This window comes from Orcinus orca, chromosome 12, assembly GCF_937001465.1.
Source record: "Orcinus orca chromosome 12, mOrcOrc1.1, whole genome shotgun sequence".
Lineage (NCBI taxonomy): Eukaryota > Metazoa > Chordata > Mammalia > Artiodactyla > Delphinidae > Orcinus > Orcinus orca.
In genome coordinates this window covers 77,031,093-77,049,906 of record NC_064570.1, presented here as the reverse complement: position 1 = coordinate 77,049,906, position 18,814 = coordinate 77,031,093, and the positions used below count along the sequence as shown (strand labels likewise).

The window sequence follows — 18,814 nt, the reverse complement described above, 5'->3', positions numbered from 1 at the left end:
CTGCATCAGCAGGTGGACTCTCAACCACTGCGCCACCAGGGAAGCCCACATTTAGGTCTTTAATCCATTTTGAGTTTATTTTTGTGTATGGTGTTAGAGAGTGTTCTAATCTCATACTTTTACATGTAGCTGTCCAGTTTTCCCAGCACCACTTATTGAAGAGGCTGTCTTTTCTCCATTATATATTCTTGCCTCCTTTATCAAAAATAAGGTAACCATATGTGTGTGGGTTTATCTCTGGGCTCTCTTGGATATTCTTTACAGTTATCTTGACTTCTTCCTCTTCTTCATCCACCACCCATGGTGCCATAAGCCCTGTGAATTCTGTCACTTAGTGTCACTTATGTTCAGTTATTTACCCCTGCTACCACTAAGTCCATTTCATTAGCCTCACTATTCCAAACTGCTGCACCAACCTCTGACGTGGCCTCTTGCCTTGTATTTTTCACAGTTGTTTTCCCAAAACCCAAATCTAATTGTGTTGCTTTTCTGCTTTAAATCTTATAATGGCTTCCTGTTATTCTTGAGTTAAAGACCAGAATCCTTCAGTGGCCTGCATCATCCAACTCCTGTTCAAGCTTCTAGCCTCATTTCTACCATTCTCACTCCAGCATTCTACACACCATCTCGTGTTGTGTCATATTGTCATATTGTCTCTTGCCTCCAGGCGTTGGTACATATTTCATTACCTGGAATACTCTTCCCTGTTGCTTCCGTCATTCCTTATTTGGCTAACTCCTACTCATTCTTCAGGTCTTAGCATAAACATCACTTCTTGAAATTGTGCTAAGCCCTTAGATATGTATTCGCATAGGACTCTCTGCTTCTCCTGCCTTAATACTTGTCATATTCATTGTTTTAATTGTTGAGTTATCTATCTCGACTGGAGTTAGCAATCACTTTCATAGGGCACCAGGTAGTCAGGTAGGAAATATTTCAGGCTCTGCGGCCATACGGTCTCTACACTCGGTTCTGCTATTGCGGCATGAAAGAAAGCATCCACAGGGAGCATATAGATGAGTTACTGTGGGTGTGTTCCAATAAGGCTTTATTTACAAGAACAGGCAATAGGCAGAATGTGGCCCACTAGCTGTAGTTTGCTGACCCTTGATCTAGACTATAAGATCTGTAGGTAGAAACTGTCTTGTCTTACATCTCCAGTGCCCAGCACAGTGCCTGCATGGAATAGATAATGAGTAAGTACTGATTTTTTTCATTTCTTCTCTGGAATGCTTTTGTGATTGAAACCAAGATACTTTTTATTATAGTTTTCTAAGGTGCATTTAATGTTTTTATTTTCAGAATCCAATTCTCAATTTTGAACTGCCTATGAATTTGGAAAACTGGTTTCCTCCCCCAAGAATGAGAACAAAAAGAGAAGAAATCCGAAACATCATTCTGAAGTTGCAGGAGGATCAGAGGAGCAAGGAGAAAAAAAAGCATAAGGACACGACAGAAACATCTTTAGGCAAAGGAGCAGAACGATATATCAGTAGCATCTCAGTTTGACCATTTTTGATGCTTGTCAGTATTGCCTTCAGCAACTGAGTGACTTTCAAGGGTATAGACAATAAAGAACTGAAGTGCTCACTATGCAGTGATTTGGAAATGTTAATGCTTGTATAATAAATGTCATATAATTTCCAATGGAGTCTGTATGAAATAAAAGTCTGTAAATATGTCAATGAGGCCAATTTTTCCAGCATTTATAATTATTTTTTTTCACTTGTTAGAAAGCTGTTGTTATGTATTTTCTGTTAATAGTACTTAAAACTGCAACTTCTAAACACAAAATAAATAAAAAGAAAATATTTATAGGAGGAGATGATTAAGTTGATATCCTTTAGTGAGATTGTATTAAATTCTTCAGTGGGTGTGTATCTGTGATAATCTTTTGACCTTTGCATTTGTTTTAAAATAACTTGAAATGTGAAAATAAGATTAAATCAAAGGCATTTTGAACATGAAAGACATCCTCATATGTTTGTATAGCAGGAAAAAGTAACAGCTTTTAATTCAGACACTCCCTTGTGTTTAGAGAACTTGGCCCCAAAAGTGTAATAAATATTTATAGTTTTACTCAAACATTTAAGAAGCAGCAGTATTTAGAGCACATCAAAGAAAAATAACTTTGAATTATACTACTAAATATTAACTATACTTTATCATACATTATTGTCAAGTACATTTCTGAAGATGTCAGAGACTCAGGTTAAAACTATTTTGGTAAGTACAACTTGAATTTCAAATATCTCATGTTACCTTTCTATATTATAGCTTAAAGTATCTACGATCTGTGATATAGTTAATTGATAAACATTTTTAACCTGTGAACACAGGAATTTAAATAGGAATTTACTATTTTTTGTAATGACTTTTGCTATTTTATCATTGCTCATTTTGTTCTTGTTATTTTGATAAACAGAGTATCAGACTTTTTGCACCTGAGTTTTTTAGTGTAAATTATTTTTACATGTAAAAGTGCTGTCTTTAATCAGTTGCATAATGCAGAAAAAATCTCCTATATTGAATTCCCCTTTAAAAATACTAAAATGTGATGGTTTTGATGACAGATTTACAACTCATGTAGGAATCTTGCATATATCTGCTGAAACTGTTATTTTCAAATGAAATGTTACACAGTTCTTTTGAATTAACTTTGAGATGTGAAATTATATATTTTAAAGGTCATTTTCTTGTTAAATAATTTAAAAAGCACATATAACAAACATAGTTGAGAATAAAAGGAAGACCGTTTTTCATCAGCAATCACTTTATTTTTAATCTGGCCATTTCTGGCATTGAAACCAACATTTTAGGCTACTTACTTGGATTTAATAAAGTCCATGGATGTGTTTGGGGCGGATTGTGAGTATTGTTAACAACAACCAAAAAATATGTATATATTTATATTTAGACACACTCATTAAGGGAAACATTAAAATGTAAGTTTAAGGAACATCACCATTAGTGGTATTGATTATGGATTTGTTACTTTGAACTGTCTTAACATTTTTATTTATTATTACATTATTTCTTTTTAAGGAATACCCTAGAGCTCTTAACTCAGATATGAAAAGTTTAATTTTATTATTTACTGAATATGGACCAAAAAATGGAAATTTTTTAAAACCTGATAGCAGTAAGCAAAATTGCCATATTTAATTTTTTTACTGTCCTGTATTTTGTCAGAATTTGAAGGTACTGAAAGAACTATTCTGAAATGCTTGTTTTTGTTTCAATTTCTAATGGTTACATTTTGCACTCTTATTTTTGAAAAGATAAAAAGATAACCTGTTCCTTGGGCCAATTCAGTCAATCACGTTTTGACACATGAAAAATTCTATTTTTTAAAAGTTATGCTAATGGCTTTGCTTTGGAGATAAATCTTTGGAGACTGCCAGGTTGAGCTCCAGAATTAGACTTGAGACTCTTTCTTCGTTGTTTATGCGCATTTACTTGTTAATTGTATACTCTGGTACTTCTATATGTGGTTTAAAGTGGGTATCAACCTTTTAAAATGTATTATTAGTGCTTAGAAGTTGTGAAACAGTTTTAAAGCTTAGAGGTTTGTTACTAGATGCTGAAACTGCATGACGAGTATCTGGTGTCTTAACTAATTAGATAGATTTGTTGTATTTGTTTTCTTGTTGGATAGAATAACAGTTAATCATTTTTAGAAGAGTTTTAGATTACTTGCCATAAAATTTGTATGTGTCTTAGCTCTTGGTAGTTTAGGAGCAAAGGTGGCATTTAACTAGTCCTTTTCCTTTGATGTTGCTAAGACAGCTGAAAACTTAATGGTATTATTTCAGATTCACATAAACCTAAATAAGTTAAGCATAGTAACCTGTGCTTAAACTATTAGTCAATTAAATGTAGGAGGTCTTATTTGAAAGGATAAAATAATTATCTAAATTATATCTTGCTTTAAGTCACCAAAATGAATTCTGTATTTTTTTCTTTAAAAAACTATGATCTCCGAAAACTGTAAGATATAAAAAGAATAACAGGGCTTCCCTGGTGGCGCAGTGGTTGAGAGTCCGCCTGCCGATGCAGGAGACGCGGGTTCGTGCCCCGGTCCGGGAAGATCCCGCGTGCCGCGGAGCGGCTGGGCCCGTGAGCCATGGCCGCTGAGCCTGCGCGTCCAGAGCCTGTGCTCCGCAACGGGAGAGGCCACAACAGTGAGAGGCCCGCGTACCGCAAGAAACAAAAACAAAATAACACTTTTAATTTCCCAGAGATTAAAAATTATACTTAAAGTCTCAGAAAATTCACTGAAGAGGAATAATAAAGAATGTATTTTAATATATATGATCAAGGGTTGGTGGGAAAAAAGCTACTGGGATATAGTGACAGAAAGGATAATATAGTTAGAAGAAACAAAATCTGTAAGAGATGAGGTAGTGTAGTGCTGCATATCTAGAAGAGGTACAGACAACGAGGTGGCTCTGTAGTAGATTGCTCTGAGGACAGAAGGAGAAGGGAGAGATATTTGGGGGAGGATACTACAGCCTGTCTAGCCTGGGGACTATCAATGGATAGTTTAAGGCAACCGAACTCACAGAGGCCAACACCAGACCCTATTAGGAAATGTAATCTACTGAAGAATGTCCTAAAATACTCCAGCAAGACTTTCTGGTGCATTTGTTGTTTCCCTAGTCCCGAGAAGAAGAAAAAAAGTTAAGAGAACTGCTCTTTGAAACTTAAATTTAACCACAGAGGAAGTATTGGTTGATCAAGTGGAAGAAATGTGTACCTTGGGGGGAAATAGACCTCCCATCTTAATTCTGATAAGCCAGATCGAGGAATAATGGTAGAGAGCCCTAAAGTGCTATTCAGGAAATCAGAGTGCAGTGTACTCAGAGGAAAATACCACAGACCTATGGCCTGAAACAGAATGAAAACAGCTAAAAAGCTTGGAGGTCTTCACTGTCTTTATCACAAATAACAGTTACGTTGTGCTTATTGTAAAAGATTACAGTGAGGAACATATTATCCAAAACAAGGATTTTCTAGAAATGTTTATCAGAATCACCTGGGGAGCTTTTCAGAATATGCATGCATACCTAGGGTCTTAACCCCAGTGATGCCATGAATTTTCAAATAATTCCTCAAGTAATTCTATTATGCACCTCCCACTGATGTAAAAGGATCAATATTTGTCCCTGACAACTTTCAAGTTGCTGGTCCCAAAGGTAATGAGGCTTGTCTGCATTTTCTTCTCTCAAATGCTGTAAGATAGCCCTTTACCCCCAACTCCCAAATTCTCATTAAGAACTTGATGGGTAAACTTAATAAATTGCTGTTACTAAGCCTTGCAGAATTATAAAGAAATTATTAAGGTACTCAAAGGTTAGAGACTGGCAGATACCTTGTTAATCAAAAGGCAAAAAGTAGATTCTGCAAATTGTAAGATAAAACATCAACTCTTGATGAGATTCTAAAATGGATTAATAAATGGATGATTTGTGAACTCTTAATGGTCACCAGGAGTTATGGGATCACTATAACCAAGGTGGTTTTATATTTTCACTAGGATTCTGAACCTGTCAATCTGTAGAGTGCAGCCAGACTAGCAGTCTCAAAGTATGTTTGCTAACTCTAGTTTTGAGAGATAGTTATAAGTTCTGTGTCAAATAAGTTGGGGAAAATTTAGAACAAATTAAGCAGGTTGCTTGGAACTAATATGCAGAATGATTAAACAAGAGGAAAATACAGAACACAGTATCCTAAATACAGAATTTGGCCATATCCTTCTCCTCTCCTGCACTGATTCTCTAAACTACCTTATAAATACTAGCCATCAGAGGACAGAGTCAACTATTTGGGGTGTTTGTGAACTGAACTTTATGAGAAGGTGCTTTTGAAACTTACCTGAGGTCAGTTATTTTTTTACATTTTTTTTTATTAATAGTTGGGTATATGATTTGGAAACTTGAAAATAAATGACTAGTGTCTTGGGGAAATGAAGTTTCATGAGAATCATTCTTTTATAATTATTGTAATGAAAAAATTACAAACCTAATTCTTATATACAAGTGGATTCTTCTAGGAGGAAAACAGATTTGATGATACTAATATTTGTAAGGTAATCAAATGCCCTAAACTCATACACAGGTAGAAATTGTGTATAAATATGAAAGTCAGCTGAAAGATTATCTAGAGGCTCTTCCTTCTGTTTATATCTGAACCACTTAACTGCTAGCTTAAACCTCCCCTGACTTCCACTCCATCAGCCTTTTACTTTAGAGTTCAGTTGACACACACAAACTTTATACCTAGAAGCATTTTTTTCCTCCTGTGCAAAGAAGTACTCTTTATTAACTTAATATGCTTTCAATATGTTTAATCCCTCAAATAACTGAAAATTAGTTGTTTAAGCCTGTTATAAGACTTACTACATTTATTATAATTAGCTTTATACATGTTGACAGCAGAGGATTTGATCCAAAACAAATTAGTTGAAAAGAAATTGATCCTTAAATATTGAATAGATGTTCTGAGTACCTACTTTGTGCTAGGTATTAGGGATTTAAAACAGGGAGCCAAACATACCATCTTCTCCGCTCATGGAGCTTCCTTATAATGGAAAGACAACTGTTACAGCCTCACAGATTAATAATTTTAAATAAGTGCCATGCAGGAAAGCATAAAATGTATGAAGAAAATATAGGCTAATCTAGGGAGGTTGGGGACATCTTCCCTAAAGATGTGACATTTGAACTATTGGTAGACATAAAGTCTGAGAGGGCAAAAGAAGAATAGTGCTTGTAGACTGTGCAAAGGCCCTGTGGTAGGGGGATGTGTAACCTGTCCTAAATGGTAATGGCCTCATTTATTAACTGTGTACTATATGCCAAACATGTTCTAAAATTCTAAAATGTATGAATTCATTTATTTATAATGACTTTATGAGATATGTACTCCCAATTTATAGAACTGAGGTCCAAAGAAATAGTTTCCCCAGCAAAGCTGGGCACCGTCTTACCCTATAAGCTAGGTCAACCTGGCTAGAAAAAAGAGGACGAAAATTAATCAACGTCCATATTTTTTTAGAGATGCAATGTGGCTAAGTCTTGGTTATCATGGAAACTGGTTGTATAGGGGGTTTTTTGAACTATGTTATCTTTTAGTATGTTTAAACATTTTCATAATTTAAAATACAAAATTATAGTAGGCCTGTGTAACTGGAGCTCAGAGTAAATGGAAAGGTAGGCTGGGACCTGATCATGCAGGGCCTTGAAGCCATGTTCAAGATTTTGGTCATTATCCTAAAACGTTACTGAAGCATTTCAAACAGAGGAAGAACATGATGCACTATGAATGTTGAAAAGATCACGATGGCAGTAATGAAAGCATTAGAGGGGGGCAAGAATGAGTGCAAGCCTGTGCTATAAGTAACTAATGATGAATTACCATAGCTAGGGTAAAGCATACAGTTATACCTGTGATCACAGGAATGCCAAAATAATAAGACATAATTTGCATATTTCATTTGAAGTGTCCTTCTTAGAAACAGGCAACAAAAACAGGAGGAAAGAGAGTTCCTTTGTCCCAGTCAGAGCATTGCTTTTTTCTCTACGAACAAATGGTTATCAAAGATACTTAAGTATAGGACTTCCCTGGTGGCGCAGTGGTTGAGAGTCCGCCTGCCGATGCAGGAGACGCGGGTTCGTGCCCCGGTCCGGGAAGATCCCTACATGCCGCGGAGCGGCTGGGCCCGTGAGCCATGGCCGCTGAGCCTGCGCGTCCGGAGCCTGTGCTCCGCAACGGGAGAAGCCACAGCAGTGAGAGGCCCGCGTACCGCAAAAAAAAAGATACTTAAATATAAATGAAACATACAGCTGAAAAACGAACAGATGATGATTAACTGAAGATATTGTTGACAGAAAATTGATTTTAAAAAGAATTATTTATAAAGCATGTGAAACTACCAAAGGAAAAGCATTAAAAATTTTTCAAAGTGTTGTCTTTTAAAAACATAATAAAAACAAAGTATAAAATTAGCATAAAATATCAACATTCCATTGTCTTCACAGGAGAAATACTTTATCAACATAAAATTAAAACAATTATAGTAGGTCAATTGCCTGACATTTCCAAACACACTTCGTTGGAAAACTGCCCAAAGCACCTGTAACAGCTAGTTACGTTTTGTACCACTTGCTCTCTTATCCCAGTCTCACTTCGGTCACAGCTAATTGGATTTAGGGTCAACACCTGATCTCAAGGATGTTTATTTGTAGTGATGTGACCTAGAAGATAAAAAACAAAATAAAGCCAATCAAATCCAGTCATTGGGAATTTATATTGTAAGTAAGAAAAAATTTGCAAATCGAAAGTAGCACAGAGAACAGTGTGTTAAAATGACAGTCTAAAAAGTTACCTTATTTCTAAGGCGGACTTTTTTTAAATCACATTTTGACCTCTAAATTAAGGCTACATCTTATTAAGAACGAGTTTGCATTGGAATCACGTGCAAGGGTTGATAAGACACATATTACTGGGCCCCACTTCCAATTCCTGATGCTGGATTGTCTTCAGTGGGGCCTGCAAATTTTCATTTCTAACAACGCAGGCAAGAGCACACCTTGAGAAGCCCTGATGTATTTCTTAGTAGCTTTTCCAGCCACGTACGTGAAAACCTGATGCAGGTAAGACCAAGAGAGCACCAAGCATAAAGCATCCTAGATTCAATGAAATACTGTATGAAATTATTTGATGATACCAGTTCAATAATACTTTATTTGTACTTACAATTAAATATGAATAACTCTGAGGCATGTGATCACACCACACATCTTAGTGCTTTTTTTAAACTGTTACAGTCTAGATTTATCTTTCCTTTATAGCCTCGTTGAACAACTTTGTATTTCTTCATATTATTCTCCGTATTCATATAATCTCTCTATATAGTAATATATGTAAAAAGATGTATTAATCGTTTTTCTTATAAAAACTGGGATAATATAAATGTTTCTAAGCATCTTTCTTTTGTCTTTCAGCAATATCTTGTGAAAATCAACCCAAGTCACCTGGTAGAATCAAGGTTAATTATATGATGGACCATAATTTAGCCATCGCCTTACTCTAGGACTCCTGACAGGCTTGGTTATGCTGTAGTAACAGTTACAAAATCTCAGTGGCTTACCCTCTCCAAAAGTTTTCTTTCTTTGGTTCTGCTACATGTCCAAAAGAGGAGGGCAAGTGAGTTCTGTTCCCCAGTTACTCAGCTGGCCAGACTGATAAAGCTCTAGGTTGATACAAACTTCCACAGGTGCTACAGGGTAGGAAGGAAGCCTGGTGAGCAGCACGTGGACCCAAAGCTTCCACCAAGAAGGGGCACATCACTTCCACTCACAGTGCCCTGGCTCAGACTAGCTAGGTGACACTTCTAGTTTCAATAGGAACAAAGTTCACTCTTAACCATATTTCTAGAAAGGAATATTTTTAGCAGCTTATGTGACTACCACACTACTAATGGGCATTCCCTTTGTTTCCATGAGCATGCAACCATGAGCATGTAATATATTTCCCTGTTTTTCTTTTTAATACACTGGTAGTTTTAGCTCTTTGGAATAGATTCCCAGGGATTGCTGGATCAAAGAGCCCAGGTATTTTTATAAATATTATCTACTTATTTCCTAAAAGAATGTAAGAATTTATATTTCCTCCAGCAATTTATTAAAATACAATTTTTTTCCTGCATCCCCAGCAGCAATAGGTATTATCGCTCTTTTTAATTTTGCAAGTCTTGTGCATATAAATCTGCTTTCATTATTACTTTGATTTGCATTTCCCTGAGCTCTAGTTTAAATGTGAGCATTTATTTTCATGAAAGCTGTGCTTATCATTTGTCCATTTTTCCATTGGATTAGTAGTTGTCTTTTTTCTATTAATGTTTAAACCTTCTGCATATTACATTGTCATCTGTGTTATAAGTGTATCTTTTCATAATCTATTATTTGTAGACCTTGCTTACATATTTTTCATATCAACATTTGTATGTATTTTCTGAGTTTTCAATCTTGGTTAAGAAGCTCCTTCTCGACTCATGATAGTACATACAGTCACATGTTTCTCGCAAGATTTTTTGAAAATTTAAGTAATGAAACTGTGAAACTTATTTCTGTGTATGGCAAAAGATATGAATGTTATATTCTTAAATTCATATTCTTCAAAATAGCCATTTGTGCCAACATCATTTATTAATCTTTTTTGGCATTAAAATGAATTTCCATCTTTGTCATATATTAAATTGCTATAACACTAATATTTATTTCTGAAATTTCAATTCTTTTCTTTAAGTGGTCTCATTACTTCATTAATACCTAATAACTATAAGACACAGTGAAAGCTGTACCCAAAGAACGTTTATAGACTTAAACACTTTCATTATGAAACAAACAATGAAAAATAAGGATATTAAAACATGTTAGAAATTAGGAACCAAACAATAAAATAACATTTTTTCAAAAAACTAAGGAAGAGGAAATTAAGGAAAATGAAAATTAATGAACTAGAACTTCCTCCATCACACTACTGTACCCTGGCACACGGATCTGGGTTTTTTGAAAAGATAATAAATTAGGTAAACTCTGAGGCTGATCAAGGTAAAAGGAGAAAATGAAAAAAGGAAAATAAAAAGGAAAAAGGAGCCATGTCGCAGATACAGAAAGAGACTTTAACGTGTAATTCTATGACCACAATTTGGAAGCTTGAAGGAAACGGGTGAAATCTTAAAGAGTTAGAAGATATCAGAACGGGTTCAAGAAATAGACAACTTGGGGCTTCCCTGGTGGCGCAGTGGTTGAGAGTCCACCTGCCGATGCAGGGGACACGAGTTCGTGCCCCGGTCCGGGAGGATCTCACGTGCCGCAGAGCGGCTGGGCCCGTGAGCCATGGCCGCTGAGCCTGTGCGTCTGGACCCTGTGCTCCGCAACGGGAGAGGCCACAACAGTGAGAGGCCCGCGTACCGTAAAAAAAAAAAAGAAAGAAAGAAAGAAAAAGAAATAGACAACTTGATTATAGTATGTACACATAGAAGACATCGGCAAGGCATTACAGAGCTACCGTTATAATGCACAAATACCTTACCAATTCTTGGATTTGAACATTTAAACAGGTAAACCTGGGTTATTTAAACTATTCCAGGCCATTACAGTGGGTGAAAATCTCCCAACTCATTTATGAAGCCAGCATACCTTTAATAAAAAATTCTAGTGAAGATAGTGTTAAAAAGGAAAACTAAGGAAGTATGTAATTTGTGGTTCAAGACTGACAAAATCTGAATAAAATATTGGTCATCAGAATCCATTAATAACAAGCAATGCCCTGTGACCAAGTTCAAGGATGTTCAATATTAGAAAATATATCTTTTTTTTTTTTGCGGTACGCGGGCTTCTCACTGCTGTGGCCTCTCCCGTTGCGGAGCACAGGCTCCGGACGCGCAGGCTCAGCGGCCATGGCTCACGGGCCCAGCCGCTTCGCGACATGTGGGATCCTCCCGGAACGAGGCACGAACCCGTGTCCCCTGCATCGGCAGGCGGACTCCCAACCACTGCGCCACCAGGGAAGCCCCAACTTAATTGTTATGTCAAAGATTAAAGGGGGAAATTTATATGATTATATTAAAAATTCAGTCATTCGTAGCACAATCTTTACATGAGAATGGAGAAATCTGTTAAAATATAGGCTATAAATTCCTAGTAACAAATGATATATTAAATGGTGAAACACTTAAAACCAATTAAATTGATATTGAGACCTAGATAGGCTCTTATACTTTTCAACGTTATTTTTGCACTTAAAACAGATATACAAAGACAAGAAAATGAAATAAACGGTATAAATCTTGGAAATAAGAGACGAATATTTTTTGTTGAGTAGGTGATTATATAACTGGGAAATTTAGGAAACCTATTTAAAAAAAGAAAATCTGGTACATTGCCTGGATAAATACACAATGAGAACCTAGAAAAGAAATTTGGGGGAAAATTATTCACAGTTATGACCAAGAACTATAAAATACTTAGGAATAAATTTAAGAAGAAAAGCATATGACCTGAATGAGAAAACTACACAATTCCATCAATGGCCATCGAATAAGAGCTGCAGGAATGGAAAACACAGATAATCATGTTCTCAGACGGGAAGGCATAATACCGTAAAAAAGTCAGTTCTCTCCTAATAGTGTATAACTATAATTCAATTTTATATAATACCAGTAGTGTTGTTTTAGACTTAAAATCTCAAAGCTTATATAAAAAGAAAAATGCCTGAGAGAAGCCAGGAAAAGAGGTTTCAGAATGTATGACAATATCACTATAAAAAAATTTAACATGGAATCTGGGGAGGAAGATAGAATAAAATGAGTTGTGTTCAGAGAAACAGACTGAAGCAGAGGAAGACAGAAGAGACTACCTGCAAAACAGATTGTCATACTGAGTGAAGTAAGTCAGACAGAGAAAGACAAATATCTTATGATATTGCTTACATGTAGAATCTAAAAAAAGTGTACAAATGAACTTACCTGCAAAACAGAAATAGGCTCACAGATACAGGAAACAAACTTATGGTTACCAGTGGGGAAAGAGGGAAGGGACAAATTGGGAGATTGGGATTGACATATACACACTGCAATATATAAAATAAGTAAGTAATAAGGGCCTACTGTACAGCACAGGGAACTCTACTCCATACTCTGTAATGGTCTATATGGGAAAAGAATCTAAAGAGAAGGTGGATCTATGTATATGTAATATAACTGATTCACTTTGCTGTACCCACCTGAAAGTAACACAACATTGTAAATCAACTATACTCCAATAAAAATTTTAAAAATACATATATGTGTTTCAAATCATCACCTTGTACACTTTAAACTTACACAATGTTAAAAAAAAAAAAAGAAGAGAGAAACACCAACAATACACGAAGGGTGAAAAGAACGTTGCAAATACTGAAGTGAGCCAGTCATCCAATTGTTCATTGTTGTCACCCCTCCACCTGCTGTTCGTTTAGGTTGTGGCCTGCTGCTGTCATCAGCAGTGTTTGAAGTGCTAATTAGCATATTATAATAACAGTCCTTTAGTTATTTTTACCCTTAAATTAATAGAGGCTTGTCTATAAATAGGATAACCACAGGACTCCTGGGAGAAATTGTTCTCTAGACACAGCACTACTCATGATTTCTTCCAGTTGCCAAGTAACCTACAAAGCCCAGGGTAAGACTAGATTCATGAACTAGAGACTCCATCCCTTATGGGACAGGCAACGGCTGTCAGACTTTTCCTTTCTTTGCCAGGCTTTTTGGCAGTGCAGTGACATCACTGATAAATGTATTCTAGATTTTGCCCAGTTCCGTATACACTCCCTCTGCTCTCCCCTTTGCCTGCCGCCTGCCTTTCTCACACATACACAACTGAAAAGTTTCAGGAGGAAATCATTCTTTCTTTCTTTTTATTTATTTATTTATTTATTTTTGGCTGCGTTGGGTCTTCGTTGCTATGCGCGGGCTTTCTCTAGTTGTGGTGCACGGGCTTCTCATTGCGGTGGCTTCCCTTATTATGGAGCACAGGCTCCAGGCACGTGGGCTCAGTAGCTGTGGCTCGCAGGCTCTAGAGAGAAGGCTCAGCAGTTGTGGCGCACGGGCTTAGTTGCTCCGCGGCATGTGGGATCTTCCCGGACCAGGGATCAAACCCGTGTGCCCTGCATTGGCAGGCGGATTCTTAACCACTGCGCCACCAGGAAAGTCCTAGAAACAGTTCTTATACTTTGTAAAGAGATGCATTCTGATATTTTCTGTTTTATTCTTTTAAAAAATGCTCCTTAAAAGCCACTACATTGATATTATCATCAACAGTTTGAATAACACCAAGGTTTTAACCTTATGTGCTTCAAAAGATTTAAATACACAAGAGTAAAATTTTGTCTAGGATATATCCTCGTTGCATAAATTATGAAAACTAATTTTAAATTCTCAAATTTTGGTTTAAAAAATGTATCACTTATTTGAAGATGATATTGAACTTTGGAATTTGGGGGGTATATATTGAGGCAGACTGTTTTCTAATTCTTTTTATTATAATTGTTATTGGCATGATCATATTATTTGGGTATGACCAATACATTTCTCTACAGACTTTTTATTTTTTGAATGGGCAAAATATGCAAGGAATTTAATAAAATGTGAATGACAGGGACTTCTCTGGTGGTGCAGTGGTTAGGAGTCCACCTGTCAATGCAGGGGACACGGGTTTGATCCCACATGCCGCAGAGCAACTAAGCCTGTGTGCCACAACTACTGAGCCCGTGTGCTGTAACTACTGAAGCCCATGTGCCTAGAGCCCGTGCTCCACAACAAGAGAAGCCACCGCAGTGAGAAGTCCTCACACTGCAATGAAGAGTAGCCCCCGCTCACCACAACTAGAGAAAGCCCGTGTGCAGCAAGGAAAACCCAACGCAGCCAAAATAAATAAACAAACAAATAAATAGATGAATCTTTAAAAAAAATGTGAATGACAAACATGAAAAGATTTTCAACCTTATTAGTAATCAGAGAATACAAATTTAAACCACAATGATATTGGCAGATCAGTCTGACATATTTCTGGCAGTAATACAGAAAAAAGGAATCCTTATGTCTTTCTTGTATGAGTATATATTAAAACAACCACTTGGGTAAACAATTTTGCATTTTCTAGGAAACCTGAATATTTACGTTATCTAGGAAGCAGCAATTCTGCTCCCAGATTTACACTCTAGAAAAAATTTTATATAAAAATGGACTTGGAAACATGTCAACAATATTTGTAATAGCAATATTCATAATAGCGTAGACAGGGAAAAGCCCAAATGTCCATTGAGAGTGGAATGGATAAATAAATTATGGTTCATTCATACAAAGTTATTTTACACAACAGTGAAAATGAATTCCATCCACATGTAACAACATGGGTGAATCTTGAAAACAATATTGTGAGCTGAAAACAAGTATCAGAAGAATTTATAGTGTAAGATACTATTGAGTTCATGTTCAAGAACATTCAAGCTAAAAATTATATTGTGTAGGGATGCATCCATATGAAAACATAAAAAATCACAGAAGTCAGAAAATACTAAACTAGAAATCCAGGTTAGTAGAAGCCTCTTGGGGGGAAAGTGGAAGTTGTGATTGCAGAGGGATACACAAGGTACAGACGTTTATTTTAAAATACCTGAAAGCAAAATTTAAAATTTTGATTGTACCCAGAAACGACCTTAGACATTTTTCATGAATTTGCTTGAGTTAATTAACTTAGCCTGGTTATCTTCACATTATTAATAAATACGCAAATATAATATATATTTCATCTCAGGAACACATATTATTTCTTTGGAAAGACATAAGTTTTCTCACAGCAATTTTTTTAAAAAGACTCCTATTCAAGAATCATGCCATTTATTTCAATCTGACTCTTCTAAGAGAAAGTAAAAATTCAGAAAACTAAAATAATACTGAAAATGTCTCAGAGTATTTTTTCTTTTTAAAAGATATAAGCTCTAGTTTAAATATTACAAACTTACAGAAAAAGTACACAGATCATGAATGAATGAATGAATGAATGAATGAATGTATAACTCAAAGAATTATCACCCAGTGAACCCACCTGTGCAACCACCACCCACCCAGGTAAAAAACAGAACATTACCAGCATCACAGAAGCATTCCACACACCTCTTCTTAAACTACCAACCCTTTTTAATGTATCATTTTGAATAACTAATAAGTACAATAGATTAGGTTATTTAGATTATTAGATTATTGTTCAGCAAACATTCACTACCTACACATCCATGTTAAGACCATTCATCCTACCCCACTGATGCTAGACTTGGTCATCTGATCTTCTTCATCTAATGGAATGGGGGCAGAAGTAGCAGTGTGCCAATTCTGAACCTAGGCTTTAGGAAATATAGCAGGTTTCTGACTTCTGACACAAGGAGAACGTCCCTCCAGGTAGCCACTGTCCTTTCATCTTGACCCCCAGAATGAGACACATAGAACAGACCTGAATATACTAGCAGCCTGAATTAGAATTGTCCCGGGGGACCTACATACTTGCCAGAGAGAAAAAGGAATGCTTTTTGTTATATGCCATTAAGATTTTATTGGTTACACAGCAAAGGCTGACTGATACAATAATCATTTGTTAAACTCAAAAAAGCATAAGTGAATGAACACAGGTTATTACTCTGTGAATCCATTTAAGGCTGTGTTCACTTCAAACGTACGTTTATTATTAACTGTAGGATAATATTTAACTCTGACACATATTTACTTAGATACTTCCTGGTCAGAGATTACTTGATACTTCTTTGATCTGTTTCAAGATACTACTATTTTTAAGGCAAGAAAACCAGCCACTACCAATCTTTTCATTTGTTTAACAAACATTGTGGGCTTCCCTAGTGGCTCAGTGAAGAGAATCGGCCAGCCAATGTAGGGGACACGGGTTCGAGCCCTGGTCTGGGAGGATCCCACATGCCGCGGAGTAACTAGGCCCGTGAGCCACAACTACTGAGCCTGCGCGTCTGGAGCTTGTGCTCCGCAACAAGAGAGGCCGCGATAGTGAGAGGCCCGCGCACCGCCATGAAGAGTGGTCCCCGCTCGCCGCAACTAGAAAAAGCCCTCGCACAGAAACGAAGACGCAACACAGCCAAAAATAAATAAATAAAGAAGCTTTCATTTAAAAGATTGTTTTCCAAATAATACTGTGTATCACTGATTTGTCTAAATAGCACTCCCACACCCAGTCTTTTTAAAAAATATTATATACATAGCAATTTTTGTATTACATAGTATCAACTTTGAATATTTTATTTGTAACCTTGAAAGAAGATACAATTTATTTTCATTTTTATATTTTTTTGTAAGATAGCAGCAACACGATGTTTAACCATCTGAATTTGAAGGAGAGTTGGTAAAAATAAAAATAAGTATTGTTACAACTCAATAAATATTGAATTATGTGTGGAATAGTGCTTTAAGTTTCAAGTACTATAACGCTTCTCTTCTCTAACACAGTTCTAAAATGTTTTTAAAATATTCATTTCTGAGGGATTTCTACTGTCAAGACTATGGACCAAAGCTCAAGGGCATTCAGCTCAGTTCCATTCCACAAACATTTCCTCAGTGCATGCCTCTTATGTCCCAGCCAGCTCTAGATGTCCAAAGACAGGTAGGAGCTCTGTGATCTCACAGACTTGTAAATAAAACATCCTATATTATTAGGAAGTGTGCTAATGTGGAGACCCGCACAGGATATTCCAGTGGACATTAAATTCAACCTGAGGGCTGAAACATATTTATGATATTAACACCTAAATAAGGATCAATAAGGCACTGAAAATGATTAACTTGTAATCAAATTGGGATTAATATGTAAAAATACAATCTTGAAGATTTTAAACTACATTAATTTTTTGGTGTATTTTTCTGGACTATTTATGTAGGCTGTGGAGAACTGACCTTTCTGAATTGTGTCACTGAATACTTTAACAAATGTATATTTACAGTTTCCTTTTGCAAAATTTAATTCAAGGATTGTTTTTATATTTTCTCACACCTTCTTTAATCTGTACATTTAATCTGTACATTTTGTTTTTATAATTAAATAATATCCATAAATCCACCTGTAGTCATTTATTCATAATATGCAACAAAAATAGATAAATCAACTACTTTTCTCATTATATTCCTGGAAGTTGTATAGCTATAGCAGGGAGACTTCTCTAGAATGGGAAAATTTTTAGAAGTTATCTGTTTTATATACATTTTTATAGATTTTTTTAACATTCAGATTTCAGCAAAACTGTACCTAAAAGAAATTCCATAACTGACTTATACTAATTTCTAAATTTAATACAAAGTTAATTTCAAATAAATTTTAGCATTGGTTTTATTTTTAAAGATTTATGTTTTTCTTGCTCAAATATATTTCAAACTTTTCTAGCATGTAACAAGTTCAAGATTATATGGGAATGTATTCTTACATTTATTATTGTTTACATGATCTATACTTTGGATTGGTATTATGCTGTTTGCAAACCTTTTAGTTTGCAAAATGCTTTCATTTTTGTATTATCTTATTTAGTCCTTTCCCTGAAGAGGAGGTATCATTATCATTGCTATTTTATTGATGAGTAAATTGAGTCTCAGTAAGATTAACTGTCTTTACAGGTCACAGGCCTGGACCCTGGCTCCTCTTCACGTTATTCACTTCGTGTTAAGTAAGTTTTAATATAAAACTGCACCTCCAGAATGGCCTTCACTCATTAAAAAAAAAAAATTTCTACAAGTTGGTTAGGTTACATTTGACCCAATGAAGTCTGGAAAAAATAAATCGACTCTCCTCTGCCTTTCTTCAAATTACCATACTCGAGCTGGAGATCACAGGATATGGGAAATTAGATGACATATTATTTTTAAGACGTTTGACAGTTCATTAAAGTGTTTGAGGTGATGATCTTTAGTTAGACTTGCGCTATGGTTTCAGTTTTAATTATAATGCCACTATGACAATTCAGGAAAAACTAGCTGGAAGTTTCAATGAGAGAAAAACTATAGTTACAGAAATTTCTGGGAGCTAGAACGATGAAATGTGTGTTGATCTGGTTAAGGAACTTTTTTTTTAAAGCATCTATTAATAGATGACATTTCAGCTTTACTTTTTGCCCTTTATATAGAAAATATTTCTAAAATATATTAGCCTACTTTCTTTCTAGAGAGTAAGTTCAGGAATGATGTTTAAAACATCATTTAATTTTT

General features: G+C 35.7%; 1 protein-coding gene across 16 annotated transcripts in view; it reads left to right on the top strand.

Annotated features, from left to right (window-relative positions):
* Window positions 1–2,964, top strand: part of SENP6 (SUMO specific peptidase 6) — a 103,055-nt gene extending 100,091 nt beyond the window's left edge. For 15 of the 16 annotated variants that reach the window (XM_033428604.2, XM_033428600.2, XM_033428607.1 and 12 more), the window contains one exon: window positions 1,303–2,964. In XM_033428604.2, coding sequence (XP_033284495.1) covers window positions 1,303–1,509 — 207 coding nt within the window. In that variant the 3' untranslated portion in view covers window positions 1,510–2,964. The remainder of the gene's footprint in view (window positions 1–1,302) is intronic. The other variant, XM_033428609.2, reaches the window with a different exon arrangement.
* Window positions 2,965–18,814: the final 15,850 nt, after the last annotated feature.